The 23241-nt window shown below is 34.5% G+C and overlaps 2 protein-coding genes across 2 annotated transcripts; both read left to right on the forward strand.

Annotated features, from left to right (window-relative positions):
• The first annotated feature begins 2667 nt into the window (after positions 1-2667).
• Positions 2668-6766, forward strand: LOC110794835 (glucan endo-1,3-beta-glucosidase). The gene is made up of 4 exons (XM_021999801.2): positions 2668-3315; positions 5383-5967; positions 6071-6368; positions 6491-6766. Exons 1-4 carry the CDS (start codon positions 2854-2856, stop codon positions 6511-6513), a joined length of 1368 nt encoding a protein of 455 aa, XP_021855493.2. The 5' UTR covers positions 2668-2853; the 3' UTR covers positions 6514-6766.
• A 2247-nt stretch (positions 6767-9013) lies between these two features.
• LOC110794855 (uncharacterized) lies at positions 9014-10179 on the forward strand. The gene has a single exon (XM_021999819.2). It carries the CDS (start codon positions 9301-9303, stop codon positions 10051-10053), a length of 753 nt encoding a protein of 250 aa, XP_021855511.2. The 5' UTR covers positions 9014-9300; the 3' UTR covers positions 10054-10179.
• Positions 10180-23241: the final 13062 nt, after the last annotated feature.

The raw sequence follows: 23241 nt of genomic DNA on the forward strand, positions 1-23241 counted from the left end.
AGGTAGTGTTTAAAAGATAGTCTATTTCTTGGTGTTTTTGGTAGCTAACTCTTGTTAAGAGGGGGTGATGAGGTGTACAAGGAGAGAGACTAAGAGAGAGCAAATTAGGAGTGAGTCTACAATTGATGCTCTTAGTCCCCTCTTAAGAAGAGAGAAAATTTAAGAGCTAACTCTTAGCAAATAAGATGTAACTCTTAGCTCCCTCTTATTTAGAGATTGATTATGACATCTCTAAATAAGAAGTTTCTCTTAGAAAATAAGAGGGGGTGAGGTGGAATATTGTGGGGGCATTGTGCTTATTTTTGATATTTTTGCATTAAAAGTAAAATAAAAAAATAGGAAAAAGTTACCTAAGAGATAGTGTATAAGAGTGGTGATGAGGTGGATGAAAAGAGAGACTAAGAGGGAGCAAATAAGAGATAACACTACCATTAATGTTCTTAGCCTTTTATAATTTTTATGAATACAAAATTAAAAATATTAATATCCAAATATTTACAGACAAATATGAAAAAGTAATATATGCCCAATATTTTAAAACGGAGGAAATATTAGACATGAGAAGACCTTTATTTCAAAGGAAAAATTACTTTAAATAATCCAACCTTACGGCGATTTTCCGTTAATAATCCAACCTTTGGATTATTATTTAATAATCCAATCTTTATGCCCCATTAACTTTTATTGCACCCAATCGGTCACCAACCTGATACAACAGGTAACCTATACACGTGTCATGCACCTATTCGTTAAATATTTTTTTTAAAAATAATTTCTTTTTCTTTTTCTTTTTCTTTTTTCTTTTCATTCCTTCCTTATGGTTTTATTTGTTTTACGATTGTCTTGGTTTTATTTATTTTATTTCAATTCCTCCTTCCTTCTTCATTATCTTGTAATTTTGAACATCATCTTGTTCATCCTCACCAGCCCTTTTCTATCTCCCCTTTCCCTGTCTCCTTCTTCATCGTCAATTTCAATTCAATTGCTTCCATCTTTCTTCTCTCCATTAATGACGGTAAGAAGAAATCAGCAGTTGGAGATGGAAGATAACAAGATCTTCAACAACAAGATTTCTCGATCTCCTTCTTTTTCTCCTTTGTTATTGTAATTGCCTAATTTTGAAGTTTAATTTCGAAATTTGTGGCGGTTGATTTCAGCAAATTATTTTTGTTTTATTTATTTTGTTTTTGCGGTGCACCAATGGTTCCAATGACGATGTTTCAAGGATTAGGATTTTCCTGGGCATGTGGGTTTCCTTGATTTTCTTTAATTTGTGCTAATTTGAAAAGGTGGTAAAATTTAATTGGGATTTTGTAGTCTCAAATGCAGTAGTAATCATTCGTACCCACTTCAAGCACATCAATAAATTTGTTGTTTTTTAGGAGTATAATTTTGCAAAGAAAAGGTGTTAACTATCGTTAATTGATTCTTAGTGTAAGAGAAAATGTTGGTTGAAGTTTCATAAACTTGTAGAAAAGGGGAGAACTTATGGAGGAAGAAGAAAGCTTCGAATAAGCTAGATTTGAAGGAAGAGAGAGAAATAAAGGAGAGGCTATAAATTGAACATTAAAAAATAATAATAAAAGATAAATAAAAAAAATTGACCTTCTTGACCGGTTGCCGGTCAGATGGGTGCAATAAAAATTAATGGGTATAAAGGTTGGATTATTAGATAATAATTCAAATGTTGGATTATTAACAGGAAATCGTCGAAAGGTTGGATTATTTAAAGTAATTTTTCCTATTTCAAATATAGTCATTAAATTATTCAAGCAGCCTCGCCAACGGTTTAAAACGAATACGCAGGCCCACCAATTTTATTTTACTCCGTAGTTAATTTACTATTTGGAGTCAGATGTTAAGAACATCGAAGTGATCCAACAGACAAGAGTCCGCCACTTTCGACGGGCAAGTCGGAGTATTTGTCAACACGTCACACGGAGATCTAGTTTTTTACACTTCTTATTGGTGGACCCCAGTAAACGAGTACGTGGTCCATCAAATTAATTAAAGTAAAGAGTTTATCACCAAATTTTCCAGTTTATTGTCCCAACAAAGTGTATTTCATTTCATGTGAGGTCGGTTAAACTTCTCTCGTATTTATAAATTTATTATGTTCAGTTGTTCATCCTTCTTTTCTGTGAATTTCTTTTTCGTTATAAAACATTTCACGCATTCATTTTCAAAGATTTGTTTCCTCGTGCTGTGTAGTGTGTACTCGTATAATTCAATATTAGTCCCTGTTTAAATCTTGATACTATTTACAATTGAATAGAATATTTTAATTTCTTTCCAATATGTACTTCAAAACATATTCACGTGACATCTTATTTTATTCGTCTTAATGTGTAATTTAATAATATTAAATTTTTATATTTTTCTAACATACACATTTAGAGATATTAACGTTTAAATATTGAGTTGAAACGAGTTAAGAAGTCAAAACATTACTAATATTTAAGAACGGAGGGAGTATCCAATATATGTAATTCCCAAAATTGAATTAGAATAAATAATAAGATTGAGACGAATATAATAAAATTACGATTGTATAATAAAGAAATTAAAAAATAAACGGAGAAGTAATGACATAGGATTCCATAAGAGAGAATAAATGAGAAAAATACGGAGTAGTAATAAAATGGTAAAAATGAAAAAGGACAAGAAAAAAGTCGACAGCTAAAACAAGTTGGGTGTTTCCACCTTGATTCCCTCTCAGCCTCTTTCTACTCGGCTAGTCAAAATATATTTATACACGTTCCCTTATCTCACATGATCATTTTACTCCCAACGTTTAAATTATCATCTATCATATCATATCATATCATATCATAACCAATCAATTAAAAAGCCATGGCTTCTCTGATAATCAATCTCCTCCTAATTTTCTCTCTAATTCAACTTCTTCACCCCGGTGTCGCCGCCGCATGGAGCGTCGGGGTGAATTACGGTACACTAGGGGACAACCTTCCGCCACCAGCTCAGGTGGCGGAATTCCTCAAAACAAAAACATCAATAAACAGGATAAAACTGTTTGATGCTAACCCGGACATCGTACGGGCTTTTGCAAACTCCGGTATAGCCGTGACAATAACCGTAGCGAACGGGGAGATTCCGAATCTTGTTCAGCTCTCAGGGGCTCAGCAATGGGTGGCTACTCATGTTAGTCCTTTTGTTCCACAGACAAGGATTATAAGAGTGCTTGTTGGTAATGAGGTTCTTCATTGGGGCCCTCAAAATCTGATTGATAACCTTGTTGCTTCCATGCGTACCCTTCATCAAGCCCTTCAGCAGGCTGGTCACAGGCACATTCAGGTACTATTTTATTTTTATTTATTATTGGGAAATTCTTAATCATTAAGTTTTTGATTTGGAATAATTATTGCTTGTTTAAATGAATAATTGAGATTAGTTCAAAGGTATCAAAGATGATTCACTTTCACTTTCTCTTTCTCTATATATATTGAATAAATAATGTATTTATATCTGTAACCTTGTGGAGTAATGAAATCCTGAAGTCAAATCTGGAATCTTAATTTATGAGCGAAAAACACGGTTACTCATCTATAACTTAAGTTCAGACTTCAATTCAGATTATACCAGATAGCTCCAGATTAAACTTTCTTTTTTCCGTTTAATCTGTTTATTGCCGTCAAGCTTTAATTTTCCATTTTTAAAAATGATTGAAAGTTGGATACGAGTATTTGAAACTTACAGATTTAAGAATCTAACAAGGCCCACTTGATTGATAATGTACCTTCTTACGAATACTCCCTGTGTCCCTAACATTTGCCCCCTTTTCTTAAAAAAAAAAAAATTATTTTAACTTACTTTCTCTCTCTTTGTTTAAGAGTTCATGTTACCGTCTCATGTGGACATTTACGCCAAAATAATAAAAATAAAGATGATTTTATAGGACAATCTTTTAAGGACATGTAATATTAACATATAAACATGGTCAAACTTTAGTTAATTTGTGATATAGGATCAGATTAAAAACATTCAGACCAAACGATAAATTTAAATCATACTAGATTACTAGGTCAGGTAAATAGAACAAAATCTTATAAAAGACGGTAATTAGTACTCCGTAGTCTGTACATCGTATTGGGTCATAAACTCATAACGCGTTTGTATGGACTTTTTTCCCCCCTAATGTATTGCCTGTTCGTTTCCGTTAAAGTCATACTCATATCCTTATTTTCAAAGAGATGGGGTCGGCTGGGTCAACTTTTTTTTTTGGGAGGGTCAATTACTTTCATTAAAAAGTTGACTATATGCTAATTTGTGGGCTCTGTGGAGGACTGGAGGTGTTTAAATGGGGAGGTATAGCTTTTTCCAAGGGCCATACAATTCAAATGTGAAGCACTTTTTGCAGGGAAAAACAGACCCCCTGGCCCGTCCCCTTGTTACCTTGTATGATGTATAATTGCTTGAATTCTATACATACTGAATTTAGTGGGTGAATTTGCACCACAATTTTACTTGCATTTTCTCTGCAGTCTTGATTGCCCCTAAGATTGCTAAACGTCAAGTGTCTTGTGACCAATTGGACAAAGTCACCCCAATACAACTACTTTTAATACGGAGTATGTCAGTACCAATAAAGCAAATGACTCATATCGGTATACAATACCACACTAGTCTCAATACCAATATCAAATTAATGGTACCAATAAGAGTCACTTGCGTTTATTTTAAACATAAGCCACTTGAGACTTAAAGTTCCTCTCCCCAACCGGAAATAATAGTCATGCGTACAAAATTTCGTCACCTTACCAAAAATAAGGGTCGAGTTTATGTTTGGATTTTCGTATAACGCAGTAATACAATTGACAGAACCAACTATTGCAAAATACAATTGTTTTTTACTTGTAAACTGCTCCATCCGTCCCAGAATACTTGAACCGGTTTGACCGACATAGAGTTTAATACAAAGTAATTAACCTATTATTTAATTAGATGTTAGTTGACAGCGGGGTATGTTTGAATGTAGATAGGGATATGTGTCAACTTTTAAATGGGTAAGGGGTAGGGGTAGGGGGAACAAAATGACTTGTGAGGGGGTAGTTGATATAATATTAATAAAAGTTTACCATTTATAGAAACGGTGCAAGTAATCCGGGACGGCTTTATGAGGAAAGCGGTGCAAGTATTCTGGGACGGAGGGAGTATGTCATATCTTTAATTACTACCGGGATTAAGGAGTATGTCTGTATGTGACAAACTAACATAATATAATTGATTCCAGATCGAGGCATTAGTAATTAACATTAACTACTGTAATTCAGGCTTTCAGCCAATTGTTGTAACTTCTGTTGTTGAGTTCCTAGTGAAAATGGATGGCATGAAACTCATTTAATTCTGTGGTTTGAACAACAGGTATCTTCTCCTCATTCTTTGGCCATCCTAGCCAGGTCACAACCCCCAAGCACAGGCCGTTTTCGACCTGGATGGGACAAGGGTGTGTTAGCTCCAATGCTCCAATTCCTACGCGAAAGCAAGTCTCCTTTCGTCGTAAACCCCTACCCATACTTTAATGTTTATCCCAAGAACGTCAACTTCTGCCTCTTTAAAAGAAATAGAGGACAATTTGATAGGTGGACCAAGAAGATGTACTACAACATGTTTGAGTCTCAAATGGATGCTGTCTATTCTGCCATGAAGGCCTTGGGCTACGCAGATGTTGACATTGTGATCGGCGAGACAGGTTGGCCTACGGTTGGTGAGTCTTTCCAGACTTGGGTCAACCCCGCGGATGCTCAGACATTTAACTCGAGGCTAGTTATGGCAGTCAACTCGGGCAAAGGAACTCCTTTGATGCCTGGCAGGAAGTTTGAGACTTACATTTTCGGGCTGTTTACTGAAAATCAAAAGCCTGGACCTGTTGCGGAGAGGAACTTTGGGTTGTTTAGGCCCGACTTCACCCCTGTCTACGACATTGGCGTCCTCAGAGGTGGACAAAAGGTAAATCACCTTCATCACTTCATCACTATTCACTAGTGATTTCTTCATAGTATCTGATATTGACTTGCATGATCTAATTCTGTGTTGTTTCCTTGACTTGCAGCCTCAGGCCCGTCCTAGCCCTACTCCAGCCCTACCTGGCCCAGCTAAGCCTAGCCCAAGCAATAACTGGTGTGTGCCAAAAGCACAGGCCACTGATGCCCAATTGCAGTCCAATATCAACTATGTCTGCAGCCAAGGAGTTGATTGCAAGCCTATCCAACCCGGCGGTGCATGTTTCAACCCAGACAATGTTAGGGCTCATGCCACCTATGCAATGAACACGTTTTACCAGACCAAGGGTCGCCAGCCCTTCCAATGCGATTTCTCTCAGACTGCTGTTCTCACCAATCGTAATCCAAGTAAGTATATAAGTATTGTATTCCTCTCTTCATAAGTTCATATATATATATATACATCCTTCCTGCTTAAGATCTTGCTTTACTAATCTGGTTTCTATATCTATCTGTTCTTTTTTCTCCAGGTTCCGGTACATGTAGATTTTAAACTGTAGGCTGAAAATTGGAAGTCAGGATTCAGGAGTTAAGGACTAGCTAGGAGGCTGGTCCCACCGACAAAATTATTTATTCTTGATCCATTAACATAATAATTGTGTAGTTTAGCACTCTAGTTGATGGTCACTAATTAGCATTATGGTGTATCTTTTTCAGTGTGTAAATTTAGAAAAAAGGAGCTGGAATATAAGCATAATGGAATTTTTCATTCATGAGAATAAATTCACTCTTTTTTGTTTGGGCTTTTTCGTGATTGTTTCTTTGAGCTTCTTTTCACTCCTTTCTTGGTATGGTTTACGAACTACGTACAACCTCGGTGGGGGTGGGGCGGGGATGTAGTTTTTTTTGGGGGGGGGGGGGGGGGGGGGCAAAGGCTAGTAATGGGCATATTACACAGAGATTACAATAACACCCGAATACCCAAGCTTCAAACCTAGTTAAGCTCACCAGGCCATACATAAGTCAATACCCCACAAGAGAAGGGACTGACTACATACCACGAAGTATAAGTCTGACGGTTCCATCCTAAGACTAATTTCGTGATAGCTGAAGTAGTCCACCAATCTTATATGTTAATCAATCTAACTCTAGCTTTTCCATGTGTAACAATTAGTCTTAACTCACATGTGGATTAGTGTTCTCAACACTTAAACATCAAACCTTAGTACTCGTACAACATAAGCGAAGTCTTTAAACTTTGGCTGTCCTAACTTTAATCTTGAAGAAAGAGGAGAGATCAGAGGCCAGATGGGATTGGGTGGGGGATTATTTTTAATACCAAATTGCAAGATTAGTACGTATAAGTGATTAAATTAATAGGATGGAGATGTGTAAACAATCTTGAACAGACAGAAAATCTTCCATATAAATCAAGATTCGAAAAAATAAATGGTTGATTGAAGGCAACAGAAGCTTCACCTTCAGGGCAAACATGTTCTCTTAAAGGGTTGTACGCTAATTAATTGTGGAGATAGTACTAATTGAAATTGCTTTTGTCTCAAACAAGGATTAGCTACTTTCAACATACTTTTGTTTGCGTGCTCTTTGACAAACCAGGCTGTTGTAAGTTTGTAACATACCCTATAACAATGTGTTTGAATAGACCGAACTTCATGTATAAATCTAAAATGTGCTCTCACTGTGTTATATGTGTGTTAGCTAGACACACATCACTGTCACATGTGATGTAACGACTAACGAGTGTATACGATGTATACAGAGTGTATATTTGTCGAATGCGCGCATTTGTTTATTGGTGTAGAGAGAGTCATAAAAGGCAAGACGACAAATGGTGTACACAAGATTCGATCTCGGGTCTTAGTTATTAACCCTGAACACTTTACCAACTAATTTACTTGACATCCACAAACTCATCTCATTTGTTATATTACTGTGTTGCCTTGTTTGTGTGTGTCTTTCTAGCTACTAAAGAATTTGTGCGGTTGAACTAAACTTAAATCAATTGTCTGTTGGTTTAGAGGTTATTGAGACTTAACTTGGTAGGGAGGACCGCGTGTCCGATCCCCACAACAATAATTGGGAGGGAACTAGAACCTATCCACCCATAACTTAAACCTAAATTCCGATTAGCCCTAAGGGTGAACCGGGTGGTAACAATAAAAAAAACATTAAACTTATTTAATGTGGACTATTAACCTTATTTTAACATTTATAAATATCTTGTCAAAAAAAAAAACATTTATAAGTATAAAATAACTTAATTTGTCTGTTGGACAACTAATTTCTATTACAATCTCTACTAATTTAAACTAAATGATTGATTTTTTCCCCTCAAGGTGATTGCAACATGGATGCAGTTCATGTGTGTTTTTTTTAAAGGATAATTAATTTATTAATAAATAGTCATATAACATTTACAAAACAAATATAGATCTAACAAATACTTCGTACATGCCAAATTAGAAATCATCCCCGCGGCTACAACAAATCTTTATAATGGCTACATGTTCCAGCGTTATATTAAGGGAGACGTTCTACAGTGCAAATCTATTCAACGACCGTAAATTTGATAAAGAAAACCTTTATTTGATGTAGTTCATGTGTTTACTAAACCTAGTTGATTCTCTCTCTTTCTCCACCAAATCGACAATCATTACCATTCGGGTTAATGACTTGTATATGAAATGTCACATGTTCAAATTCCTTCTCCGTATATAATGTCTAGTGGCTCATTCAAACCAGGTAAGAGGGGAAAAAATTCATTACCATCCAATATTCAACAATCAAGATCAAATCCATGATTTCATAAACCACCTTAATGAATTTCATTTCATAAATGTAGTTATCATACTCCCTTTGTTCAATTTATTTACTCATATTTTTGTTACGTGATTTTCCGACTGTTATAGATTTTGTTTAAATAGATTATCAATTCCAGTCTCTACTAAATTAAACTAATTAAATTTTCCTCAACATAATAGTAAATATTGTCTCTATTAATCTATTTAATTATTTCTTTTTCTCCACCAAATCAACAATTATCACCATTTAGATCGAGGATTTGTGTACAATATACCACCCCATTTGGTAATGGCTCATTCGGACTAAAAGAAAACCATCATTACCATCCAATAATCAACAACTAAGATCATAATTGCTTCATACAATTCTTAAAATAAAAGTAAAAAAAGGTCCCACTTGAATACTTAACTTAACCAATTGAATCCTATTTTGTCGATCAACCACTCACCAAAATCAAACCCCTCATTTCCCTCACCCACTTCATTCCACTCACCAAAATCAAACTCCAAAAAAAAATATGCAAGAAACTAAAAACCCCACCAAAAATTACACTCACAAAAAACACAAACACAAACATCCTAACTACGTCCACCCTCAATCGGAAACCGCCGCAGAAAACACCACCCCAACCTCAACCACCACCACCACCACCACCGCTTCAACTGCCCCAAACATCTCTTTCAAGCGCAACACCGACGTAAAAGGCCTAAAATTCGGCGGCCAATTCATCGTAAAATCCTTCACCGTCCGTCGCTGCCGCCCTCAAGAACTCTCACTCCTCCTCAATCTCTCTCCTCCACAAGCACTCCCTTCCACCATCGCCTTCCTCCCTTCAAACTTCACCATCTTAGCTCACCATGCTTGGCACACCTTAACCCTTGGCTTGGGCACCAAGAAATCCAAGGTCATCATCTTTGTTTTTGACACCGTGGCTGCTAAATCCAACGCCGATCTGACGTGGCCTCACGAGATCCCTTTGGGTGACGTCAATAAACGGTTGATTCGCGGGATGAACAGCTGGGATTTTGCGAGGTTTAAGTTTAGGAAAGGGTGTATAACTTTTTATGTGTTCGGTGTTAGAAAGAGTGGTGATAGAGGAGGGTTCCAGTGTGGTGACGACTTGCGGTGTATCCTGCACTCTGTTGTTGCTCTTAAGGATTTTCTTGATCATACGGCTATGCTTGCTTTGCCCAATCAAAGGTCCCTCGACCATTCTTCCATTAATAATAACAGGAGTAGTTACAATCATCGTTCTGTTGCTGCTCATTAATTTTTTTATTTTTTAATGTAGTTCTTATTTTTGGAGGGAATTCATTTATTTTCTTTGTTGTTGGGTTTCTATCTTCGGTGTATATGTAATTTTGTTCCACCAATGATCATCGATAAGTATTGGTAATTTAGGCTCTGTTCTGTTCGATTTATTTTCGACTTATTTTTCAAGGAGTCACATATGACCGACACAAATACAGAGTATTAAGTAAGCATAGTTGAATTTTGAAATAATGCAAGTGGAGTAGTTGACTATAAAAACACAAGGGATGTAAAGGTTAACAAAAGTGAAATTATTTACTCCCTATGTCTCTTAATACTCGCACTGTTTTGATTGGACACGTTTGTCAATGCACGACCATCAATATTTTTAACTACATATTATAAAACTTATGAAAATATTAATATTTTGAAAATATATATTAAGATGAAGCCAACAATATATTATATACTACTAACATTTGTTTCATATATTAGAAATAAAATAGGGTCAAAAAGTGAATTATGTAAATAGTGCAAAAAGTCAAACGATATGAGTATTAAGGGACAGAGGGAGTATAATTTTAGTGGGCTCATAAGAAAGTAAAAAATAATAAACAATAAAAGTGTGAGTGTAAAAGTTATCAAAAATGAAATTGTAATTCCTAAAAAGTTACGGCCGGAAGTAGTAATTGTAACTTAATTTTGAAAAAATACGGAGGAAGTACTTTTTAATTTCTATTGACGTGGTACTCTGTTAAATTACAATATACTTCATATTTCATCCGTTATTTTAAATGTGGAACCTTTTAGTTGTAACATATTGACTTTTAGTATTTTTTACATGATCAATTTTGACTTATATTATCTACATATGCATAATGAAATGGAAACTAGTTATGTTGAGTCTTGTTAAATTTCTCTCGAAACATGTACTTTCTCTTTAACAAACCAAATTTGAACAAAAAAAGGGTCAATTAGAAGTAGGGATAACACATTGCAAATATGAATGTGGTGACATTTTTTTCTTGGAGCATTTAGGCATGTATAGGAGATTGACATGTTGCTTAAGTTGAACTCAAGAGGGTGATTTGATGGATGATGTATATGCTTGCAATCACTGCACCTTATAATCCATGAAAATTTGTTGTTTTCTACTAGTACTACGTATTTGCTTATAGGAATTTATGTAGGATGCACCATGCTATTAGTGGAATAAAAATTAGTTTTGTCAAACACGTCGCGTCATACAGTACACTCTGCGGGATTATAAAATTTACAATGTAAGAGTATATGTATACTTCCTCCATTTTTTTTTATTATTGCACCATCTACATTGGGCACAAGAATTAAGAAATGAGGTAAAAGGTGAGAGATTGACAAAAATACCCATGTAATTTAGTACAAATTTTGATGTAAAAAACAAGTGGGGTTTGGTCCCCACCACACATATAAGGATAGAAATGTCATTTCATGGGGTAAACTTACTAAAAAAGGAAATGGTGCAATTAATATGCAACTTCCGAATAAGGAAAATGGTGCAATAATAAAAAAAATGGAGGAAATATATATTTTTTAATATAGGTAAAAACTGGTAAAGTAAAAGCCTTTAACGAATTGGAATCTTGCACAGTTCAGCACAACCCGGCTAAGTCGGCAATGTCCTTAAAGATTAGAGAGAATAGTAGGAAATTCTCACCTTAAACAGCCCCTAGTGGGATTTAATATATCTCACGAACACAAGGTTGCAAGATACAAACTTTCATGCTCCATACTAGATAGATGGTACAAGATATGAAAAGAAATTAAAGGAATGCAACACTCAAGGAGAAAAGAGAAACAATGAAAATACGAAAATGATAAAGGTCGCAACATGCGACCTTTAAGCCGTGTCACAATGATGATATGGCATGATTATGTGTCATGATTTAAATTGGAAACTAAAATATTTAACTTATATAACTTATTATACATGTTAAAAAAATGTAGGAAAATCTTAATATTCTAATTTGTTTCCTTCTTTACATCAACTATCTTATTTACATATTTTCATAGTAAAAATATTGCATTGATATTAAAAATATTATGATGACGCATAACCTACGTGGCGCCTATATGTACCAATTAAATTCCGACACATAAGATTGCGATAACTAAATGTTGTCGCAACTTGCGACCTTTATCATCACCCATGAAAATAATTTTGAGAGTGATAGGTTAGTCACTCAGTCTATAAAATGACATATGGTTCCTATAAATTTTGTGTAGTGGAAAATAGTTGAAAATTCCTATTCTGAATGTACATGATCTTGATTCTTACTCCATAGTTCTTATTGCATAATTAAGATATTTACCACCAAAACAAATATTGTTATTAAATTTATGAATAAACATGATGTTCTGGAATGGTTGCAATTTTTAATAGCCATTGAAAAATCTTTCTATAAAATAAACTAGTTAGTTATTAACAAAGAATTTTGGAAGGAGTATTAAAGCTTCGAGAAATCGAACACTAAACATCTATCTATAACTATACTAAAAGAGAAGTCCCTAAAACCTAAGATGACACATGTCGCTCTGTCGTTAAAAAATTTCCCGCTATTTTCCCTTTCCCTAAATAAATTAACTTAATTAAATAAATTATATACGCCGGTAAGTTTGCACGCAAGAATACAATAATTTAGTTATTACCTAAGTTAAAGAATAATAATTTAGTATTGCACGTTATTCTATACAGACATATAATTTACTTAAAGCTAAAACTATATGAAGATGGTAAGGCTACGCAACATCACCCATATAATAAAGATGCTAAGTCTTAACATGTTACTAAATTTAACATGTATACATAATTATACGTTAATAGCTATGTGCTTAATTACGCTTAATCAGATTTGATTGATTAAATATATAAGCTGACAATAAATATATTTACTATAAGTTGAAGATTTGTGCATATCAAAGAAAATATCGCACCATGGTTGATTTTTACTTTGACCCTTAATATCTCTAATCGTGTGCAAGTAAAAATTATAAAAAAATAATATTTAGAAAATATATATCCGATATGAATCTAACATGACCCCGCATGACTAAAATTTCCTTACGGACGAATCACAAAAAATTGACAAAGTCGTAATGTGAATAGTGTAAAAAATAAATGGTGCGATATTTTCGGGACGGAGGAAGTACTTACTATACGTCAAAGATTTCTACACTAAAAAGAAAATATACGGAAATTAATTAAATATAGACATATATATTTTTACGTATACTTAAAATCTAAATATTCTTACGTATATATGTCTATATTTGTTACAGATTCAGATAATATGATTTTAGGGCCGTGTAATAATAAATTATTGTCGGACAATACTAAATTATACGGAGTATGATTTAGTTATTATTAACTAAGTTAAAGAATAATTTAATATTGCACGTTATTCTATATAGACATATAAAGCGCTAAAAGCCGCCCCACATTACTTAAAACCGCGCCCACTATTTTACTTTAATATCCTTATATAATGAAACTTTTCTCCCAAATTAATTACCCCATCTATTTTGAAGAGAGAAAGTATCTTCATCCAAACCACCACCATACACCCATAAAAAAAATTATTTAAACCAAGCAATTTTATTTGTCAATAAGTACATTAATCAATAAATTAAAAAAATACTAATTTAATTTTGATTCCACAAACTTATGCATTTTAAGTTTACACCATGGTAGCGACTTATGCATTTTAAGCTCACACCATGGCATAGACTTATGCATTTTAAGCTCCTGCCATGGTACGAGCTTAAAATTCATAAGTCTGTACCATGGTACAAGCTTAAGATGCATAAGTCTCTTAATCTTTTCTCCGAAACAAATTACATCAAATTCAACAACAAATCAAAACATTAAATAGTATAGACTTATGAGTTTTGAGCTCCGACCATGGTATAGACTTATGTAGTTTAAGCTCCTTCCATGGTACAGGCTTAAACTTCATAAGTCTGTACCATGGTACAAACTAGAAATGCATAAGTTTTTGAATATTTTTTTCCGAAAAAAAGTCCTCTTGTGAATTTGATGTTCCACCGGTAGTCTCGGCCATGTAAAAATTATTTCACATTATGTTTAGGGTGGGCGGTAAAAAGGAAAAGGTAAAGGATAATGGTTAATGCTAAAATGAGGGGGTAAATAAAGGGGGTATATGGGTAAAATATTAGGGCGATTTTGAGTAATATGGGCCGATAAATAGTAAGCCCCTTTAGTTACTTCGCTAAAACTATATGAAGATGGTAAGTCTTAACGCAACATTACCCATAATATGAATGTTACTAAATTCTATATATATAAACAATTATACGTTAATACCTAGACATATTACAAATTCTTATTTACATGGGGTGTGCGATAAATATTGTACACCGAGGTTAAAGTTAACGTAAAATGTTTAAAAGTTACACTTATATACGTAAAAGTTATCTATTTTTTACTGATAAAATATTTCATTTTAATAAAATATATTTCTTCAAAATCACTAATAATGTATAAAATTTATCATTTAGTCTTTCAAATGTTTATCTATCAATTTTTTTTAATAATATAAAAGTTAGAGAAAAATGGGGAAAAGTTAGAGAAAAATGGGTAAAAGTTATCGTACAAGACCTTTTATAGACATATATAGACAATTTGCACGGGTATCGTACGTTTTATATATGTAGAACAATAATCTATCGTATATAAGTCATCTAAGACACAATATAATCATACATTCAAAAAGTTATAAAAGCATAATTAATACTTCCTTCGTTCCTAAATAGTTGCACCACTTTGACTTTTGACACTATTCACTTGTCTTGCTTTAACCTCAATTTTCTACTAATAAATAAAATTAAAAATTATTATACAAAGTATTATTAGGGTTGTCTTAATATATATTTTAAATATATCAATTTTTTATAATTTTTACTAATATATAATTATAATTATTGATGGTAAAACTTATGCGTTGACAAACATGAAAGTCAAAACGGTGCAACTATTTAGAAACGGAGGAAGGATGTCTCATTCAATAAATATGATTAGTGATATAACTCCGCTTAAGGAGAATTGGAAAATAAAGTCAAAATTTTACGGCTTTGGGAAAAACCAGATTACTACAAAAATGCTGAAATTAAGGCCATTGAAATGGTCTTGGTTGATGAAAAGGTATTTTTAATTAATTCTTATATGGCAAAGTATCTTGGTTGTAGGTTTTTGATGTTGTTTATTATCATTATCATAATCCTTTTTTATTTTTTGGGTGTCACAGGGGTCTAACATTCAAGCCATCATAAAAAAAATCTCTTATTGATAAATTTAAGAATCTTATGAAAGAAGGATCTTCGCGCATTATTGCTAATTTTGGAGTAGAATCAAATTTGGGCAAACATAGACCAACTATCCATACCTATAGGATTAATTTCTTTTACAAGACTATAGTCAAAGAGTGTGGAGATGATGCACGTACTCCCCTTACATGGTTTGAAACTTGTCTCTTTTGACAAAATACTTCAAAATGAAATTGATGACACCATTTTAGTTGGTATCATTTTTAACTTATTTTTTTTCGCATATATATTTTTTGAAAGGATTTTTTCGCATATATATTTCATTTTGTTTGATTATTTAATCCTCATATTTATATGTTTACAGATGTAATTGGAGAAGTTGCCGGAATCGGTGATATGGTAAATAAATCAACCACCAACATCCCAAACTGGTTTTTGCCACTTAAAATTGAAGATACGAAGTAAACAATTTAATTACCGTAAATTCCAAATTGATATATTTATATATATTTTTTTTATTTATATATGACAATCTCTTTAATCTTTTACCGAACATATATGTGGGCTTTTAATTTTGTGATAAACTCTAACTTGGTCATTTTTCTATTTCTATCTTTTCTTAACAACAGACTCTTATTTTAACATGTGTTCATGCTTTAGAATGGTATCCCAATAGAAAAAATTGAATTTAGTCATAAACTCTACGCGTATAACTTTCGGCTTTATGTTGACTTAAGGTCTTCAGACAGTAGAATAATCGTTCATAGACGTATACAGGACGTAAGGTACGACACAAATATACAAAATAATATTAGTTGCATTATCAATTTCATATATGAAGTATCAAATACTTCAAACACACATATATTACCTAAGAAAATAAAAATAAAACATATACATAATGTGTGACAGGGAAAAAAAATTAGAGTAAATACGGTCTTTGAAATAGTAAAACGTGTAAGATTAACAATGCGTGTTGCAAAGAGTCATAAAAACTATAATTTGATAATTAATTACTCATTTACTCCGTATGATTTGCACAATCCGAACTTTTACCATCACTCATTTAAATGATTTTATTAAAAATATCAGTACAAACTTATAAAACCGTGTAATTGCACGGGTTCTATACTAGTACTTAGATATTTGTTAAGAGAACTTATCCTTGTATCAGGTCCGATCCGATTTAGAATCCTAATGAGGTAAAACAAATGAAAAATACGTCCCTTACTATTTTGGGGGAAAGTTTTTGTCCAACATTAAAAGGGAAATGAAGTTGTTCCTTGTTTAAATAGTAAAGTAAGGTTTATATTGTTTGAAGTGTTATCCGGCCTACCCCTAGTGTTGTGGGTTAGAAAGAGACATTCCCTCGTGTGTCGCCGCCGTCCGGCCGATTCGAGCTTGTAACTGGCAGTCAAGAACTTATGAGACTGATTGGTTACGAAATCCACTTCACAATCTTAAATAATTTTATCACAGTTTTGCATACAAATGAATTATTCGGCCAACATTTATATAACCATTTTGAACCTTTGCACTAAACTTTCTTAACACATACTCCGTACTAATACTCTAATAATCGTAGAATAAGTTTCCGACAATATCACTGTTTTCTTGTGAGTAGTGAATGACGAGATCTGAGTGCTCTTCTTTCGAATTCCAAAGCTTAACACATGACATTGTAACACATTCCAAGCTACCTCTACAAATCTGCAACACGACCCACGGCTTCAATCTTCAAAATTCTCTTTCTTTTAGGTGATGGAATACTCTGTATGCATGCGTTGACAGGTGATCTTCAACGATTTAATTAACCAGCAAGACGATGGAAAAATTCAGCAATATATGATCTACACAAATTTAAGGTTACATTGAAAATACACTATGAAATCTTCCGCTAGGAGCCTATATGTACTCCATATTATTACTTGTAATAGAGACCCTCTTCTAAGAAAAGGACACACACGTCCATTTCCTACAAGAATAATATTTTTGAACATAAGAATTATTGTTACAACGCGTCTCCTGTGTGACTCGCATTCGCAACTTTCTCGCGCGCAACTACTATATAAAAGGTTATTGACTGATGTTACTTGACTTTCTATGTTGGTGTTACTTTTTTTTTTTTTGGTTCTACTACGAGGAGTTCCCACAGTCTTCGACGAGGTAATCTCGCGTGGGAGTTTGCATGGGTACCTCGATGGGCAGCATCCCTCCCAGTTGAGATTTTTTCCATTCCCAAGGCTCGAACCCGAGACCTTGGTTAAGGAGCAAGAGACCCTTAACCACTCATGCTGGTGTTACTTATTCATTGTATTCGAAATTACTTTTCTTGTTTTATTGCAGTTTCTTCAATTTTACCTGAGAAGGGAGTGGCTACCTACTGGAGCTTCGACCAACCACTACCGGTCAATTCCGCTTTGGGGCCGAAATTGTTATTATTTACCAAGAATAAACAGTACAACCAAGCACCAAAACACCTAGGCTAAATGGTAAATTATGTTAGAGGTTTCTTATATAGACATGTGTTACTTTATTTTCTTTGCTGATGTTATTTTTAGGTTTTGTTAACCAACGCGTTGAACTTATTTATAAGTGTGAACGCATCACACTATCAAGTTGATGGTGTAATATATTAAAAGGCGTTCTTAAGAACGTATACATGTCATGTATACCTGGTCTTTTTACGCCGCGTCACCACTAATCAACATAATGACATGTCATTGACAACCAAAAAACATGTAAGTAAGGATCGAACACCAGACCTCTTTGATAAAAGTTCAACATCCAACCATCTTAACCAACTACAACTTGTGTTATATATTCTATATAAACATTTATGATCTTTTTACAATAAATAACAAATTGAATAGAAGTGAATGCAAAAAAAGGGAATAATTATTCAATTTATAAATGTACAATTATTAGTTTTCTAGATTAAGCCTAAAAAAAAAACTCAAGGTAATAGAACTGAATAACGAGTAAGTGGTTGAATAATTATAAAACATATTACATGCACTCGGGGTAATAGAGCGTGGAGTTTCAGCTTGGGAAGATTGTTAATCGACAGCTAATCTTGTGTGTAACCCCATAATTCTATGACGACCCATCATATACATGGACACATATTTACAATAAATAAATCCGAATAAAAGTCAAAATCCGGTGCAACACCCGGACCACACACTAGTTATTTTATTATTATATGCGTACCACGTTTTTTTTTATTTTGAAGGTAAGATAAAGGGGACCCTTTTAAAGAGGAGATAAGGAAAATCCTTCAAATGAGTATCAATGTACCATGAGATTTGATTCCTAAATCATATGGATTTGAGGTTGAAAGCGATACCACTACCACACTACTCCGCTACGTCAATCTCTATAGTCGTACGTACCACATGATGAGGATTTTGAATATAGTAGCTAATACTCCATATAAAAATACACTGCACTTGAACCGGACCAATGATTATCTAATTAAACAGTGATGCAAACACATTCTAAGAAGTTCTACTCAAATTTCATGCAACATGAAATGCAATTAAAAGTCGTGAATTTCTCATCATATACCACCATTTTAATACACAAATGCACATTCTCCCTATGTAATTGCTAATCTATCCTAACCCTATATTATATTTCAAGATTGTCAACCATAAAAAAGAATACATATTATAAATGCAGAAGGGAACAAGAAAGCAATAGTAATAATTATATTGAAAGAAATAAGATGGAAAAATAAAAGTTGATGAATGATGGCATAGTGCGTAGGACAGATGGGCGTGATGATGATAATTAAAGAGCTGAATTGCAAAAAATCATTTTTTTTTAATTAATTTTTTTTCCAGTCTTCTATCTCACACTTTGTGTCATATTTGTATGTCACGTCCTCCTCCTCCTATTAATTGGTATTTGTATGTCAACTAATTTTTTCTTCTAATTTGGAAGATCAAAAGTGACCATAAAATGATATACAAATTGTACTCTTAGTGATATCTTGATTTAGTGGTTAAAATAAAGGGATTATGTATGATAAGTCATGATTCATATCCCCTATTTGTAACATTCATTTACATAAAAAACAGAAGTAGTAATGCACAAATGGTATGACCGAAGATTTTAATCCGGTGGATAAAGATGGGCCTATGTATACTTTATTTGTCACTGAAACAATTTGATATCGAACTGCAAAGGGGTCGGATGATGGGCCAATATTACACATTTACAACCATAGCTCATAGCTTTATGGTCTGGAAAAAAGTGTTTTATACAAATGAATTTCTTCTTTTCTTTTTCTTCTCTTTAATTTGGTGTCACCCTCAAGCTTTAATTAATCAATGCTACATATCAGAATGCCCCCACCACTACAGCGCTTTCACATGAGGAATTTGTACTAGCTTATGTTTAAAACCTTTCCTAAATTAAGCCATTGATGGAGGAAGATCATGTACTGAAACTCCCACGTCCGAGTTCGAGTTCGAGTTCGAGTTCGAGAATGAGAGAGGATTAAACCACCTTTATAACATGCGTGAGAATAATGCCTTGTATCGGTCAAGCCTCTTACTGCAACGTCCAATTACGTATCTGTTATTCTGGACTAGTGTTATCTGTTTTGAGCCTATTTTCTGGACTTTTCTGCATCTGTCTAGAGAGTACTAATAACCTAGTTGTATTCTGTATATGTACTCCTCAAGATCAATAAAACTTTCTCCCCCTCTGCCTGTGGACGTACCTAACACATTAGTAGACGATTATGTTGTGTCTTGTTGACGATATCATCACCAAGGTCGCGGAGGAGGAAACCGCGCAAGGTATGTGGATTAAGCTCGAGGGTCTGTATATGACAAAGTCCTTAACCAATCAGTTGCTTCTGAAGCAACGTCTGTTCAGTCTGCGAATGCAGGAAGGTATGCCTTAGGTGCAGATAATCAGGTTGTTGGGTTAGTAGCCAGTGGGAGTTATGGACATGGAAATTCGGGGAAGAAGAAATTCAAGAAACCAGTTTCTAAGGGTCCTAATAACGATTTCCGTAATTACTGTAAGGAGAAGGGACACTGGAAATCTGATTGTCCCAAGAAGAAGAGCCAACAGGATAAATCGTCTGGTACTATTGCGGTAGCTGATACCAATTCTGAAGAAGATATTTCTCTAGTTGCTGATGAGCACACACATCACAATGATGGGTGGATCCTTGATTCTGGAGCGTCTTACCATATATGTCCACGCGTGGAGTGGTTTACAACCTACGAGCAAGTAGACGGTGGAAATATTTCTATGGATAATAGTTATATTTGTAAGGCGGCTGGAGTAGGCTTGAGTAAAATTCGGACACATGATGGTAAATTTTGCACATTGAATGATGTTAGGCATGTTTAACTTATGGCAAAGAATTTGATATTTTTGAGTATGTTAGACAACAAGGGTTTCAGTTTTCAAGGTGAAGGTGGAGTTTTACATGTCTGCAAGGATTTGAATGTGGTTCTGAAAGGTGTAAACTTGGTAACTTGTATTTTCTTCAAGGTTCTACGTTATCAGGTTCTGTTGTTGTTGCATCCTTGGAGATGGATAAGGAAAACATGTTATGGCATATGAGGCTTAGGTCACATGAGTGCAAGAGAGATGCAAATTCTGTCAAAAGAGGATCTTATTTGTGCTCACAAGGTCATAGATCTTGATTCTGTGAACATTGTATTTTTGGAAAGCTACAACACATCAAGTTTCCTAAAGCTATACACAAAACAAAAGGCACACTTGATACTTCCATTCTGATTGTTGGGGTCCTTCCCGGGTGGAGTCTTTAGGGGTCACATATATTTTGTGACAATGATTGATGATTTCTCAAGGATGACTTGGATATTCATTATGAAGAATAAAAGTGAAGCCTTTAAGAATTTCAGGCAGTGGAAGACATTAGTGGAGAATTAAACAGGGAAGAAGATCAAAAGGTTGCGAACTGATAATGGTATGGAATTTTGCTGGTCTAAGTTCGACGAGGTCTGTAAGAATCTGGTTCCCATCTGAAAAGAGGGTTATACTAAGTAGAAATGTAGTCTTTGATGAAAATTTCATGTTTAACCCTACTGTGAAGTTTATTGTTGTGTCAGAAAGTGGTAGTGTTGAGAAACAGGTGGAGCAGCAAATCAATATAGATGAGAGTGAACCACAACATGAAGGTCGACAACCATAGTCAGAATCAGAACCATCAGGTTCTTCATTACCAGTAGCAAATCAGCAAAGTTTGGCTCTTGATCGATCAAAGATATCTAATTATGGGATTCCTCCCAAGATATATGGTTTTGAAGATATGGTGGCCTATGCACTACAGGTTGCTGAAGAAGTGGATCCTGACTCTCATGAGCCATCCACCTACAAATAAGCAGTTACATGTATAGAATCTACCCAGTGACTTGCTACAATGGGAGATGAGATGGAGTCAGTTCATAAGAATCAGACTTGGCAGTTAACCAAGAGACCTCGAGAGATAAAGATTGTAACCTGTAAATGGGTCTACAAGAAAAAGGAAGGAGAAACATCTTTTGAGGGTATCAAGTATAAAGCTCGAGTAGTTGAATACAATGAGATTTTTTCACCAGTGGCTAGACACACTTCCATCAAGGTGCTACTAGAAATGGTCGCACATCAGGATCTGGAGCTTGAACAACTAGATGTGAAGACAACTTAACTTTTCTGCATGGAGAGCTGGAAGACGAGATATACATGACTCAACCAGATGTTTTCAGGTTCCTGGTAAGGAAGACTATGTTTGCAAGTTGATGAAGTCCTTGTATGGACTAAAGCAGTCTCTGAGGTAGTGGTATAAGAGATTCGACAGCTATATATAGAGATTGGCTACACCAGGAATCCGTATGATTATTGTGTTTACTATAGCAAGGCAATAAATGTTTCATTGATCTATCTGGTCCTATAAGTAGATGATATGTTGTTAGCTGCAGCGAACAAATCTGATGTTCAAAAGTTAAAGGATCTCCTTAGTGCTGAGTTTGAGATGAAAGATTTGGGTGCGGCTCGGAAAATTCTGGGGATGGAGATTTATAGGGATAGAAGCGAAAATAATCTCTTCTTATCACAAAAGGGATACATTCAGAAGATTTTGTCAAGATTTGGCATGTCTACAACAAAGCCCATAGATACTCCTAGTGCTGCAAATGCACACATGTCTGTTGCTTTTACACCTAAGTCTGTTGAGGAGAAGGAGTATATGTCTCGAGTTCCCTATGCTAGTTCAGTAGGAAGCTTGATGTATGCAATGGTATGCACTAGACCCGATCTTGCACAATTTGTTAGTGTTGTTAGTAGGTTTATGGGTGAACCGGGCAAGGAGCATTGGCAAGTTGTGAAGAGGATTTTTTGGTACCTAAAAGGTAATTCTGACGTTGGTCTTATTTATGGAGGTGATACAGGAGTGTTTGGTGACAGAGTTTTCAGACTCTGATTATGCTGGAGATGTTGACAGTAGAAGATCTATGACTGGTTATGCTTTCACTATTGGTGGTTTAGTTGTCAGTTGGAAAGCTAATTTGCAACCTACAGTGACTTTGTCTAATACAGAAACAGAGTATATGGCATTGACAGAAGCAACAAAAGAGGGAACATGGTTGAAAATATTAGTCAATAATTTGGGTCTACATCATGATTAAGCTATAGTGTACTGTGCAAGTCTTAGTGCAATCTGTTTAGCTAAGGATCAAGTCCATCATGAGAGGACTAATCACATCGATGTAAGGTATTATTTTATGAGAAGTGAGAAGAGAATTAAGGTGAATAAAGTGGGTACTGCTGATAACCCAGCCGATATGTTCACCAAGCCGGTTCCACATGGCAAGTTTCAACATTGTTTGGACTTGCTAAATTTTGGGAGTTTTTG

The sequence above is a fragment of the Spinacia oleracea genome, chromosome 1 (assembly GCF_020520425.1).
Source record: "Spinacia oleracea cultivar Varoflay chromosome 1, BTI_SOV_V1, whole genome shotgun sequence".
Classification (NCBI taxonomy): Eukaryota; Viridiplantae; Streptophyta; class Magnoliopsida; order Caryophyllales; family Amaranthaceae; genus Spinacia; species Spinacia oleracea.